Genomic DNA, 14,374 nt, shown 5'->3' on the forward strand with positions numbered 1-14,374 from the left:
AATATATTAGCCTAAAGGTTTTCATTTATTTTAATGACCATTTCAGGAGATATTCTGGGTCCGTGCAATAGATCCTCTGCTAGGGGGATCTGCAACAAAATGTTCCAGTATATTCAGAAGTGCATTCCTACACCCTTTTCGAGGGTGTTGTAAGGCAGATATGGGGAACTTTTGACCCTCCAGATGTTGCTGAACTTCAGCCTGGTGTGTCAAGGATCAGCCCACACCAAGAGAAGTGGAAACTCCATTTCTGCATTACAGGGGGTCGGACTAGATGAACCTTGGGGTCCCTTCCAACTCTACACCTCTATGATTCCAGCAGCAAGGACCCCCTTGCCCCATGTCTTCAGGCAAAATACTTAGAGACAGCAATTGCTGGCATGGTCAAGGCTGGACAGCAACTGAAAAAACTCAGTCTAAAGCAACTTGTCCAGCCAAGGAAATGACCATCATGCAAATGAAACATGAACGGTCTGGTTTTCTCTTTGCTTTGCTCTGCTTTTGCACGAGCAGTGCTCCTTGGAAACACCAGAGCAGACGCTTGGCCAGGAGACAGCTTTCGTTTGTTATAAAAGAGGTTAAAGGTTACCAGGAGCACAAAAAGTGTTTTTTGTCTTTCAAGAACAATCCTGCCACTGTGTGACTCACAATAACAAAGAGCCCAGTGAGGTCTTAGTGCTGACTAGAGATGTCTGACAAACCTCAGGCTTGAGGGGTGGCGGTGGGTGTTTCTAATTGCACTGCATGGATGCCTGTTAAAAAATTTCCACCTGCTCAAATATATGCAGAGAGCTGTTTGCTCAAACCTCAAGCAGTATCCTAGATTAGCAAGCATTCCCCTTTCCTTTAGGGGCTGACCTCTGACCTCCTGATGTTGTTGGATTGCAGGTCCCCTCATCCCTGACCATTGGCCATGCTGCCTAGGACTGATGGGAATCAAAGATCACCAACATCAGGGGGGCAATGGATTAGCCACCCCTGGTTTAAGTGGTGATGTTTTCCTCTTAACACCCACTTTTCCATCATCAACTGACCAAGCAGAGCTGCTCTTAGGCTTAAGGACAAAACATTACACAATCCCTCCTAAAAAAGATACAGTGGTACCTCAGATTACATACGCTTCAGGTTACAGACTCCGCTAACCCAGAAATAGTGCTTCAGGTTAAGAATTTTGCTTCAGGATGAGAACAGAAATTGTGCTGTGGCGGCGCGGCGGCAGCAGGGGGCCCCATTAGCTAAAGTGGTGCTTCAGGTTAAGAACAGTTTCAGGTTAAGTACGGACCTCTGGAACAAATTAAGTACTTAACCTGAGGTACCACTGTAAAAGATAAGATGTGGGGAACGCTTGGCCCTCCAGATTCCCCCCACCTGCTCTAAAAGGTGCTTGTTATGTTTACATATTCTCCAGCTGTTTTCATTGATTAAAGGCCATCCTGATTTCCCGTCTTCGGGAAATTACTGTCCAGATTTTGACCCCTCCCCCTTTTCCCCCTTGCTATTTGAGAAAGACACATTCAACTCCTGCTAGAGTAAGATGCTAGCACTGTCATTTTTCAGGGTTCAGTTTTCTCTCGTCTCCGCAATGTCAGTGAACTCATCCCTGACACATCAGGCAACTTACAGGTAGCAGCAAGTTCATCTTCCCTCCAATGTGCATGCATAGAAATTGGGGGTGTAAGAAGCCCATAATTTCCATTCCTACCTGTATTCATCGCAACCAGTCCTGTTTTCTGTTTCACTGGAGTTCAGTTTCTGCCAAATGCTACGTTATTAATTTTGCTGCCCACTATTTAAGCTAAGTCTCCCAACTTAATGTAGCTACTCACGCAACTTATGTAACTTGCATACAATTCAATGTAAAGGAAATGTCAAAACAATGTAAAAAACAGTCAGTAATCATGCATTGTTTGCAGACTTCAAAGCAACGTTGCCAGTGAATAGTAATCATATTCGCTTGACTGGTTTCCGTTCCTGAGCACACAAACTGCTTCAATTTCTACTCCTTTTTGCATTTTTACTGGAATTCTATGCCATCCCTAATAGAAATGCATGCACATGACCACTAAGGTACCATGTAGTGCTTGGTCTGCCATTTACATTAATTCACTTCAATGCTGTCTTCCCAGCTATTTTGGAAGGAAGATTTAGGATGCAGCCCTGAGGATGCGCATTTGTGTGTGTGTGAGGGGATTAATGATGATTAAACTGCCTCCTCCAATCTGCTTGCACCAACAGGGTGGAAGTGAGCCTTCCTCCCTCCTTTTTTTTTTTTTTTTACTTTTATAGTTTCTTCCCATTATTCCCAGTGGGAGAGAAATTAATGGGATGGAACTATGCCAGCTCTGGAGCTGGCATGTTTCCCTGCCTGGTTTGCAGGCATGTCTGAGGTCTCGGGAAGACATTGCATCCTTCAGATCCAAGCCTTCCCTGGTCCAGCCTCAAACCACTACCAGCATACACCCTTTGTGGCCTTACCAATGTAGGACCTCAGAACTTTGGATAGAAATAGCAGGTAAGCAGATTTTGGCTAAGTATTAGGAGAAGCCTCCAGTGGTAAAACCTGAGTGACAGTGGAGCTGACAGCCTCAGAAGGCAGTGGGTTCTCCTTTGCTAGACGTATTTAAGCACAGTTTGTTGTTGCATCCTGCAACGCACAGGGAATTGGACTAGTTTGCCAATGGTAGAGAACATGCTTTCACATGTTTACAGCAGGGATAGCCAATATGGTGCCCTTGAGAAGTAGCTGTTCCCCTCATTCCTGGCCATTAGACATGCTGTCTGGGACTGGTAGGAGTTGAAGTTCAACACCTGGAGGGCACCCCATTGAAAACATCTGCTTCAGGGCCTTGGGTTGATCCCTGGCAACTGCAATTAAAGAGTCCCAGGTGTGTTTCTAGGAGTGTACATTTCGTCTATTCCCCAAACTTTCCAAATTAGAACCTCCCTTTTAATTTGAAGCAAAAGAGAAGCAGTGTGTTGATGCAGCTGAAGATGTGTGTTCTGCTGCTTTGCAACCCCCAATCAGCCATTCTTGTGGGATTATTGTCTTTAAAGTGTAGAATGATAAACAACAGATGGGGGAGTGTTTCACTCAAAGGAAGGGCGCACGCCATGAGAACAAATCACTGCGCTTTGGAACTGAACAGATTTTGCTTTAATATTGCAGATCTGGGGGACTCTGAAATGTGAAGCGCTGCAACAAGGGCTGTGAAATGTGACGTGTTGCTTGTGATGGTCACCAGCAATAGTTCAAGGATCCTTAAAGCACCAAAGCATCCTGAATACAGAGGAATATGGATCTCCATCCAACCGTGATAGTGGAAGAAAACATTTTTGAGAGAGGAAAGGTTCCAAGATAATGAGATGGACCTGTGGGAGGAATGAATGAGAAGCCTAGCAGTGTGCTAAAGGCGTGAGGAGCCCAGGTTCACAGCAAGGGTATGGCCAAACCTTTTTTCAGACCACAGAAGTTTCTTCGGAGGACCCAGTTTCTGCTTTTCTTCCTCACTGCAGCTTATCTGATGGCTGGTAGCCTCTTGCTACTGCAGCGATCCCGCTTTGTCCTCCAGCAAGGTTTCCGTGGGGCCTCTGGGAACCAGGCCCTGCCAGTTGTGGACTCTTTGGTAGGTGCTGGGAGCGCAGATACAAGACCTGTGCAAAACACTCATTTGACTCCTAAACTTCTAGTGAACATGGATACATTCCATGGACCAACACCGGACCAGAAGTATGGGCCGCGGTGGCTGATGTCTAGAAACTCTGAACTGAGGCAATTACGAAGGAGATGGTTTCTCCGGTTTGTAAATGAGCAAGAACCAATGCAGTCTGTGGGAACGAAGAGGCTGAAACACACATCTGAAAGCAAAGGTAAGTGGCTTTCTAAAGATGTCAGTGGTGGCTGATGCTCATTTGGACTGGTGGGGCAAAAGTCAGGGCACCCAAATAGGAGATAGAAGGGTGGTTGTTAGGGGGTACAAAATTTCCACACCTGGTGCTGCCTTAGTACAGCTGTGTGCTTCTGTTGCTGGGCTCTATTGAAAATGGTTTCTCCATGCAAACCAGCAAGTGACCTCTCCAGACAGCTGAATGGCTCTTCTTATTTCTGCGGCTGCGATCTCCTGATTAACACAGACAATGTTAGGCAGTTGAATGTGCATGTGTACTCTGTCTGTTTCTTTCCCTCCAACCCCGCCTCCGCATGGCCCCAGCCACTGGCAACCTTTGCTATGCCACTAATAAGAGGTGAAGCAAAAGCCAATGACAGGCAGAGACCTCTAACTCCAGTTTTGCCCCCAGCCTCCTCCCTGCTGAGTTCTATGAAGGCAACACTGGGATTGAGGAAGAGGAAGCTGGAAGGCAGTGCTACCCCTTGTCATGTTTGCAAGTAAGAAGGTAGGAAGGTGGAGATTGGCTTAGGACAAGCAGAGGTTAGTGAGTGAAGTAACTGACTAACCACCAGTGAATAATAGAGAAGTGGAAATTGAGAAATGCATTATCTAAATCAGGCATAGGCAAATTCGGCCCTCCAGATGTTTTGAGACTACAATTCCCATCATCCCTGACCACTTGTCCTATTAGCTAGGGGTGATGGGAGTTGTAGTCCCAAAACATCTGGAGGGCCGAGTTTGCCTATGCCTGATCTAAATCATTGGTGGTGATCCTTTTGCTCTGCTAGAACTCCAACTCCCATCAGCCCTAGCCAGCATGGTCAATCGCCAAGCAGCGCCACCTTGCGACTGGTTGCTACTAAAATTGCCAGGCAGGTGAGGGTTGGCTGAGGGCAGACTGAGATTGGTGGGCAATGCCTCAATCACCCTAATGGACTAGCCTCTCTTCGTATCAGATGAGACTGCTGCAGAGGTGTCAAATCCAGTGGGGCTGAGCGTTTTTGCCCCTCCAATAATGTTTTTTTGGGGGCAAACCCCCACAATGTTTCCTACCATCAGGGGGCGGAGGAGGCCAAGCACAGAGCTGAGTGTGGCTTCCGTGGCAGGCTCCTCCTCTTCCTGTCATTAAAGGCTGCCGAGAGAGAGAGAGGAGAAGGAGCCGCTGTGCCCTGTGATTATGACTCTGTCCCCTGGCTCCTCCCAAAACAACATGTAACATCGTATGATGCGTGTATGACATTACAAAGCATGCCCGGCCTGTGTAACAGGTGTGAAATCACATACATGACCAGGCCCCTCAATCTTTGGTGCAAGTTGGTGCCTCTTCTCCACAGTCTCAGGCCCCAACAGCAGTATACATTTAAAGCAGTACTGTACCACTTGGAACAGTCATGGCTCCCCCTGAGATCATTCTAGGAAGCGTAGCTTGTTAAAGGTGCTGAAAGTTGTCAGGTGACCTTTGTTTCCTTTAAAGTAAAGGTAAAGGTACCCCTGCCCGTTCGGGCCAGTCTTGCCAGACTCTAGGCTTGTGCGCTCATCTCACTCTATAGGCCGGGAGCCAGCGCTGTCCACAGACACTTCCGGGTCACGTGGCCAGCGTGACAAGCTGCACACGGAATGCTGTTTACCTTCCCACTGGTAAGCGGTCCCTATTTATCTACTTGCACCCGGGGGTGCTTTCGAACTGCTAGGTTGGCAGGCGCTGGGACCCAGCGGCGGGAGCGCACCCCGCTGTGGGGATTCGAACTGCCGACCATGCAATCGGCAAGTCCTAGGCGCTGAGGTTTTACCCACAGCGCCACCCGCGTCCCTGTTTCCTTTACAGGGCTGCAATCCCTCATCCCAGAGAACTCTGGGAATTGTAGCTCCTTGAGGGGGATACTGGGGGAGGCTCAGTTTATCTGCAAAGGGGAAAAATTAGTCCTGTGAAACACAACCCAAAGAAACATACAGAAGCTGTCTATAGCTTCCTCCTGCCTGCACCTTCTAACTGGGTTATTGTGGGCGTCTGTTCGCGCTGTACGAACTTCCTAATTGCACATTTGCAAATTGCTCCTTGTCTCAACATCTTATTTCCAGAGTTCTGCTTTTTCCTCGTATATATATAATGTGTGTGTGCGTGCATGTTCGCACATGTGTGAGCACAAACCTGGAACCATACAATTATCTGCTTATTCTGAATCAATCTGTGGAACACCATCATTCAATATATTGACTGAATTGTATACTTGGGACACCTGTGCAAATCTGGTTCCCCAACCATAAGGAGAGAGCCTATCTTTGTGTTATTTCTTAGTGAGTAGATCCTGCTTAGAATTTGAATGAGCACATTTGGCTAGGGAGCAAAAAAATTGAATGGTTTACACCATCCCAAATAACACATTCAATGATCAGGAACCTGTTGTCTAAACAGGACAAAAGTCACTACTACTCAACCCAACCTAACCCTACAATTACTCTTAGCTTCATGGCTTCAGGACGCACCCCCCTTAAAAAAAAAAAAATTAAGACAAAGGTGAGCAAGAGGAGACAAAGAGACAAAGGTGCATAAAAATTAGGCAAGATGTGGAGAAAGTGGATAGAAAGAGTTCTTTCCCCCTCTCTCATAATACTAGTGGACATCCAATTCAGCACAGACAAAAAGACTTCACAAAGCACTATGTAATTCGCGACAACAAGATGTGATGATGGCCACCAATTTGGATGGCATTTAAAGGGGATTAGACCAATTTTAAAAGGGATTAGACCAGCCTTTCTCAACCTGTGGGCCCCCAGATGATGTTGTACTACAACTCCCATCACCCCTAGCTAGCAAGGCCAGAGCTTGGGGATGATGGAAGTTGTAGCCCAACAACATCTGGGGACCCACAGGTTGAGAACCGCTGAATTAGTCCAATTAAATGGCCAGTAGCCATGACTGCTATGTTCTACCACCACTGTCAGAACGCCATATGCCCTTGAATCCTAGTTAGTGGGATTCACAGGTCCCGGTCATACTCAGGTTCTGCTTGTAGATGTCCCATTTGGGCATCTGGTCAACATCTGTGAAAACAGAGCGGTGGACTAGATTCCAGCACCATAGAGTGGTTTAAAAGTCATTCCATCTTCTCAGGGAACTAAGATCACAGGAGCTGGGACAGGATATACATATCTGGCAGTGAGGGTGGGGGAAACCCTTGCATTTGCAATCAAATGTTCCAGTCTACAATATTATTTCAAACACTGTGCTATTTTCATCTACTCAAGGCACTTACATTGGATGCTTCGGTGATGATTCCAGGGAGAGGACTCTGAAAGGTGCTGTGTTTTATGACTTGAGAAAAATGACTATTTCTCACTGCCAGGAAGCATGCTCCGAGAGGTAAAATATATGTACATCTTTCTCTATATAAATATATTTGTGTCCTTCGTGCGTTTACATCTCTTTACCAGAATTCAAGGGAACTTCAAATTCCATTCGCTTAAGAAAGGAACTTACATATATTATTTCATTTCGTTTATTCATCTGTTGGTTTGTTTCATTGTTGTTCCTCCCACCTTTCATGGACAAGTGATCCCAGGGCAGGTTATGCAAGTGCCACAAAATCAAACATCAAAACACAAGAATAGATCAACAAAACATTAAAAGAGGATAAAAATACTGTACATGCTCCTTCTCAGTATTGACACCCCTGGCCTCCAAAATCAACACCCCTCTCTGCCAGTAACCTGGAGGAAATGGCAAGTTTTTAGCTGGCACCAAAACTAAGCAGTGCCATGTCCCAAAGAGAAAGGCATTTCTGCAACTGGGAGGTGGAAGGGATGGTGGTGGTGCCGCCACGACCAAGACTCTTTCTTGAGTCTTTTGGCCATGAGCATCACTCAGAGATGGGTGCTAGCCAATGTGCCTCTGAAAAGCAGGGGGGGAGAGCATTGTTGTGCTCAAGGACTTCTCTGGTTGGTGACTGAGTACAGAATGCTGCACTAGATGGGCCCACTGGTCTGATGAGCAGAGCTCATATTTTGTTCTTATGGAGCAACAAGAATGTCTTCAAGACTCAGCAGGACAATCCTGGTAGAGGTATTCATTCAGATAACTGGGTCTTAAGTCTTGTAGGGCTTTAGAGGTCATCACTATAACACTGAACTATCCTCCATAGCACGCAGACTCTTCGAAACAAATGCTACAAAGTTCCAGCTGCCTGAACCAATCAGGACATTTTCAGCCACATTCTGTGCCAGTTGAAGCTTCCAAACCTTAAAATCATAGAATTGTAGAGTTGGAAAGCGCCCCGAGGAACATCTAGTCCAATCCCCTCCCTGGAATTCAGGAATATGCAGCTGTCCCACACAGGGATCAAACCTGCACCCTTGGTGTTATCAGCACCAAGTTCTAACCAACTGAGCTATCCAGAGCATCTCATCTTCAAGGACAGCACTGCATACACTATGTACAGCTCTGATATAAATTTAATGCCATGATGTGCTGAGTCGAAGTTTGCTACAAAACTGCTGGATTTTACAGTGAGGGGGTTCGTTTTGTCCCATCTAGGGCTTACACCTATGCTGGCTTGGAGTATGGAGCCGAATGCTATTGTGGAAACAAGTTGCCCACGACTTTGGCAAAGCAGGAGGAGTGCAACAATGAATGCAAAGGAGAGAAAGGCACCATCTGTGGAGGCATCAACAGGCTATCTGTTTATCGTGTGGAGGAGCAGCCATGGGCTGGACCAAAACGACGTAAGTGATGTAAGGCTCTTAAGTGAGTATTTGCTACCAGAAGGGGTGGGCAGCAGAATGCCTGCTCCCCTCGTGTCTTCCATTACAATGACAGCATGGATCAGGGATGACATGGGGATTCTCCTTCCGTCGCAGGCAGTAGGGTCTGGTGCCCAGAAGGCAGGGAGACCAACAGCAGGGGGAGACAAAGCCAATGACAGGCAGAGCTGAGTAATCCTAGTTTAGCTCCATCTTCCTCCCTGCCAAGTCCTACAAGGAGGAGGAGGAGGGTGACAGCCACTGCCACCCGCTGGTCTGGCTGCAAGTAAAAAGGCAGGCAGGTGGAGGGTGGCTAAGGCAGTGCCCCACTTGCCATAATGAATCAGCCTCCACTGATTGGAAAGATTCCCATTATATTTGTTCCATGTTCCACGGGCCTCCTTCCACCAGAAAGCTGACAATTTTCATGAGTCTGGTGGCAGGTCCAGCATCAGAGGAAGGAAGAATTCAGCGCGGTTCAAGATCCACACTCTTACACATCCACAGCCAGTCTCTGGAAACCCCTGGCCCTGTGTTTCCATCTCCTACCATCACTGCTCATTTCCCTACCCTCTCTGAGCACACAAGCAGTGATATGAAAGGGGAGATACAGCCGTTTTCTTCCCCAGGGTTGTTTTGCTATCTGTGTGCCGTGTACCTATATGAGCAAATTCTCCACTGGCAGAGCCAGGTGGGGCCAGATAGTTGCTCTGCAGAGAATCCCCTTTGCTTTAACTGTGGTAGAATGCCCCAAGTTCAGAGGGACTTGGTGTTTGGGTGGCTTTAAAAGAGGATTAGACAAAATCAGGGAGGAAAATAAGGCTATCATTGGCTACCATCCATGATGGCTATGTTCTACCTGCAGAGCAGAGAGTGCTCTTGTGCTCAGGTCCTGCTTGTGGGTTTCCAACAGGAACCAGGTTGGCCATCATGAGAACCCAGTGCTGGACGATGCACCATTGGCTTGATCCAGCTGGTTCTTATGACATCTATGAATAGTATTAAGATTTCAAACTATCTTTTTAAGATGACACCATGGAAAAACAAAAACAGGGACAATGTCAGGATAGTGAATCAGGACAACAATCTACCTGGGACAGACCAGAAAACATTTCTAGTCTCTGGTTCAAAAGCAACAGTCAAAACCTATGCAGTTCTGTCTGAGAACTAGGCCTGTGTCCATAGTCTATGACTTGCCCTTAAAGTGCGATGATACGATGGGCAGAAATGAGCATCCTCAAAATCACAGTTGGATGCTGAGATACAAACAGGCACTCTCTGCTGCTGGCCCCAGTCCTTTGCGTTTGGTAACAAAAGGGACATTCTTTCTGAATGTAGAGGCCCCAGCTCATATGCATTTGAAAGGAATTCCAGGAGATGTCGAACTGCAATCTGTCTGACCGCTCATTTGCAAAGTGTCACTGCCCTTGCAAAACCGGTTCATGATAAGTTCATGGTGATTTTTTTGGGCACCTCTGTATTTTTCCACCTCTTCCCACTGGTGAAGGAATTGGTTCTCAGCTTAAGATGAAAGCAGGAGTGGGCCGTTTTGCTGGCATGCCTTCTTGTGAGCATTCATTCTCGTATTCCTGCCTCTGCCTCAAATGCGAGAGGTGGACTTTGTTTGTAGATCGAAATCTTGCTGGAGTGTCAGTAATCCAGCGCTTCATTTCTTTGGTTCCCATGGTTACAGGGACTCTTTATAAGCAGCAAGAGTGAAGCAAAGAAATCAGCGGAGCTGAATGGAAAGACCATAACGGGGGTCTGATTCACATTGAGGGGGTCAGAAGCCATTCCTAGTTCTCATGACACTCTCCATCTTCTTCTTTTTTAAACAATAATTTTTTTAATTTTTGAATTTTACATTTCCAAATAAACATTTTACAAACTTAAATATATCCAATGACTTCTCTTCCTCTCCTTCCATGGTTCATTGTACATATCATACACCATATTTTGCTATAACTGTTCAAATCAGTTTTCCATTTTTACATCCATCAAAAATTATTTGTTCAATTTATCTTAGTGCTGCCAGCCTTTTCAGCTGTGTATACAGTTATTTTCCATATATTCAATAAATGTTTTCCAATCTTCTTTCAATGTATGTTCTTCTTGCTCTCTTATTCTTTTTGTTAAATCTGCAAGTTCTGCATATTCTGTCAATTTAAGTTGCCAATCCTCTTTAGTTGGGACCTCGCTCACTTTCCATTTGGGGGCTAACAAAACAGGGGCTGCAGTTGTTGCATACATAAATAACCTTTTCTGACACCTAGGCATCTCAGTCTGTGTTATTCCCAACAAAAAACGACTCTGGGTTTTTTGGGGGGAAAGTAGTTTTAAACATTTTTTCCCCAATTCATTATAAATCATTTCCCAATACTATTATCTTTTTACATGTCCTTTGCCTTTGATTATATGGATACCATCACCAAACAGGACAAAGGAATTCCAAAGGATTTGGGGAGAAAATCAATCTTGCTTGCATTTTAATGTGAAACCACCTGATTTGCACTTCTCAAATCATCCCACACCCCACACATCCCGTCCTTCATAATCTGCACTCCTCCAAATTTGGCAATGCAGCTCTGCAGCTCAGCTTGGGGCTTAAACCCACAACCATGGGCTTAAATGCCACATGCTCTGCCAATTGAGCTACATTGGAAAGTGCAAATTAGATAAACTCACCTTTAAATGTGAACTGAATTTAACCTCTTCCCCAACCCTAGCTTCACAATCCGTATGGGATCGTTTTGTCTGGGTGGTTAAGCGTTCCAAGTAAGTCTTCCAGCTCGAATTGGTCATTGGCACATCCTGAGAAGCTTCCAGACTAGAATGGATCTCATCCTGACTATGACTGGTTCTCCTGTCCCAGCTGCCACCCAGCACGGACATTGCTTCTTGGATGAGAACTTAGAATTCAACCAATTTTTGAAAGGTTCCTTTCATCTCTTTTCTTACATTCCTTCAGACTTCATGTGAGATGCAATTGGGAATAAAAACGCCTTCGATTTATACAGCACATCTCAGCCACTGAGTCATATAGACTCTTCTCAAACTTACAACTCCCCATGGATGCTATCTGTGGGAAAGGAACATTAGAATTTTAACTCCTACCACCAAAGATGGTGTTTCATTGCTTTTAAAAAACAGGTTGTTTATTAATTTATTTTTTTAAAAAAAATACTATTATGCACTCTGCAGAGACTCACACAAATCTTGGAATTTGCATCATTGCTGAACTCAGTGCTATCTGGTTAGATATTTAAATAAACCATTTCAAGTATATATATATATATATATATATATATATATATATATATATATTTGGGGGGGGGAGTATTGTTCTATGAATGAGTGTTGTCTTCTTATGGACCAAGATGGATTTAAAAATAAATGCCACCATGCTGGGTGGCTGGTGACAAGCACTATCTAGAAATTGTTGAGATGAGAAGATGGAAGAGATATAAGAAATCTCACCCCTTCCTCTTACCTAGCTCACCCTACCTTTACCATCATAGACTTCTCTCTCCATTATCCCTATTATAGGGGTGTCTGTATTCCACTCCCCTTCTGCAGGCAAGGAAAAGGAGGCCCAATACCTGGCTGGCAAAACCCAGTAAATCCACCAGCTCAAGGAGCAGCAATGATACATATTGTAATACCCTAGCCAGCTAAACCACCCAATCAATATTTCTACTGCAATGTATAATGTTCATTCAGCAAGTGCTTAATATAACCATATATTCCACCAGACAGCAGAAGCATCAGGCGCAAGTGATGACAATAGAAGATAAATAACAAAATATCAACATATCAAAATTCACCGCGCTTCAGAGGCTGGCATATTATCCCTCGGAATTCTCACTCAGAGTGAAACCATAACTCAAAACTCTCTTTTCTTCTCACATTGGAAGATGACAATACCACCTCTGAATGCCCACCCTTGATAAGCCCCTCCCCTCCCTTTGGAACGAATTTAAAATGGGGCATAGCTGGCCTGCCAGTAGTACATGTGAAAAGGGATCTAGGGGTCTTAGTAGGCCACAAGCTTAACATGAATCAATGGTGTGATGCAGCAGCCCCCCACCCAGGCAAATAGCTCATGCAATTCTAGACTGTAACAGAAGTACAGTGTACATGTCAAGGGAAGTCATAGTCTCATTCTGTTCTGCCTTGGTAAGACCAGAACTGTGTCCAGTTCTGCATGCCACAATTTAAGAAGGATGTTGAGAAGCTAGAATGTGTTGAGAGGAGGGTGATCAGTATGATGAAGGGTCTGGAAACCAAGCCTTATGAGAAATGGTTGAGGAAGTTGGGTATATTTAGCCTGGAAAAGAGGAGATTGGGAGGAGATATGATAGCCATCTTCATATATCTCAAGGACTGTCACATGGAAGATGGAGCAAGCTTGTATTCTGCTGCTCTGGATGGTAGGACCTGATTCAGGTTACAATCAAGGAGATTCCGACTAAACATCAAGAAGAGCTTTCTGGTGATAAGAGCTGTTTGGCCGTGGAATGGACTTACTTGGAAGATGGTAGACTCTCCTTCATTGGAAGCTTTTAAGCAGAGGTTGGATTGCCATCTGTCATAGATGCTTTAATTGAGATTCCTACATTACAGGGGTTGGACTAGATGACCCTCCAGGTCCCTTCCAGCTCTACAATTCTTTGATTCTATTATTCTTTCTCTCTTGTACAGCAGGGAACCCCTTTTCTCCTCCTGAGGGAGGAGAGGTAGAAGGAAGGCTGTACCTTTTCTCCCAAGAAAACCCCCAGAAATAAAGCTTGCTGGCGACCCAATGCATATCAGTTTGTGGGTGGTCAGCAACCACCTTTGTTCTTGAGGTCCAGGGACAAGGGTGGAGAATTGGGGGGGTCAAGGCATGGTTCAGAATGTGGTCAGGGCCTCAGACATCACATCTGTGAGACTAGAGGCCCCTCCATATGACTCGTTTATTGAGTATTCATCCTTGTTTATTTGCCCAAAGCTGACATGGGAGATAAAATTGCATCCAGCCTTTATGGAGCATTCATTCTGCTTTGTTTGTGTGATTTGTTATGTGTCCAGTAGTCATCCCTATTTGCTTGCAGGGTGTTTCCACATTTCCCTGTTACTCGTTTGTTAATCCCAATGCATTGCCCCATTACTTTCCTAACCACAAAATAAAATTTCTTTTTTTTTCTTTTTAAAAAAGCTAATTTGTTGTGCTAGGGTAACAGCACTGCTTAATCCATTTTAATTGCCCAAGCCTAAGTTGTCCCTGTTCTGGCAACTTCTCCTTTGGACTACTGTAATATGGGGCTGCCCTTGAAGATGTTCCAGAATGCAACTGATAGGCTGGTAAATGGGGCAGGCTGATGGGAGTATGTGTCCTGAAAGGTCCTGAAAGCACTGCATATAAAGCCCTAAATATCTTGGGACCTGGTTGGGACCATGTCAGAAACACAAATGTATCCATAAGAACACAAGAAGAGCCCTCTGGCAGTGGTGTAGCATGGGGGGGCACAGGCGAGGTTGCCCCGGATGCAAAATTGTTTAGGGGGTGCAAAATTTGAACACCTGGTGCTGTCTTAGTACAGCTGTGTGCTTCTGTCACTGGGCTCCATTGAAAACGATTTCTCCATGCAAACCAGGAAGTGACCTCTCCAGACAATGGAACGACTCTTCTTCTTTTTTATCCCTGCATCTCCTGGGTCACCTGGACACCATTAGGCAGTTGAATGCTCATGCATTCTCTGTCCATTTTC

The 14,374-nt window shown here is 45.3% G+C and overlaps 1 protein-coding gene across 1 annotated transcript in view; it reads left to right on the forward strand.

Annotated features, from left to right (window-relative positions):
• The window catches only part of WSCD1 (WSC domain containing 1), a 39,439-nt gene that overhangs the window by 9,385 nt on the left and 15,680 nt on the right, over positions 1-14,374 (forward strand). Inside the window, exons 2-4 of the mRNA XM_083587702.1 lie at positions 3,167-3,867; positions 7,134-7,248; positions 8,419-8,606. Of these exons, the coding sequence (XP_083443828.1) occupies positions 3,441-3,867; positions 7,134-7,248; positions 8,419-8,606 (730 nt within the window). The 5' untranslated portion in view covers positions 3,167-3,440. The remainder of the gene's footprint in view (positions 1-3,166; positions 3,868-7,133; positions 7,249-8,418; positions 8,607-14,374) is intronic.

The sequence above is a fragment of the Podarcis filfolensis genome (assembly GCF_964270895.1).
Source record: "Podarcis filfolensis genome assembly, chromosome: 15".
NCBI classification, from domain to species: domain Eukaryota; kingdom Metazoa; phylum Chordata; class Lepidosauria; order Squamata; family Lacertidae; genus Podarcis; species Podarcis filfolensis.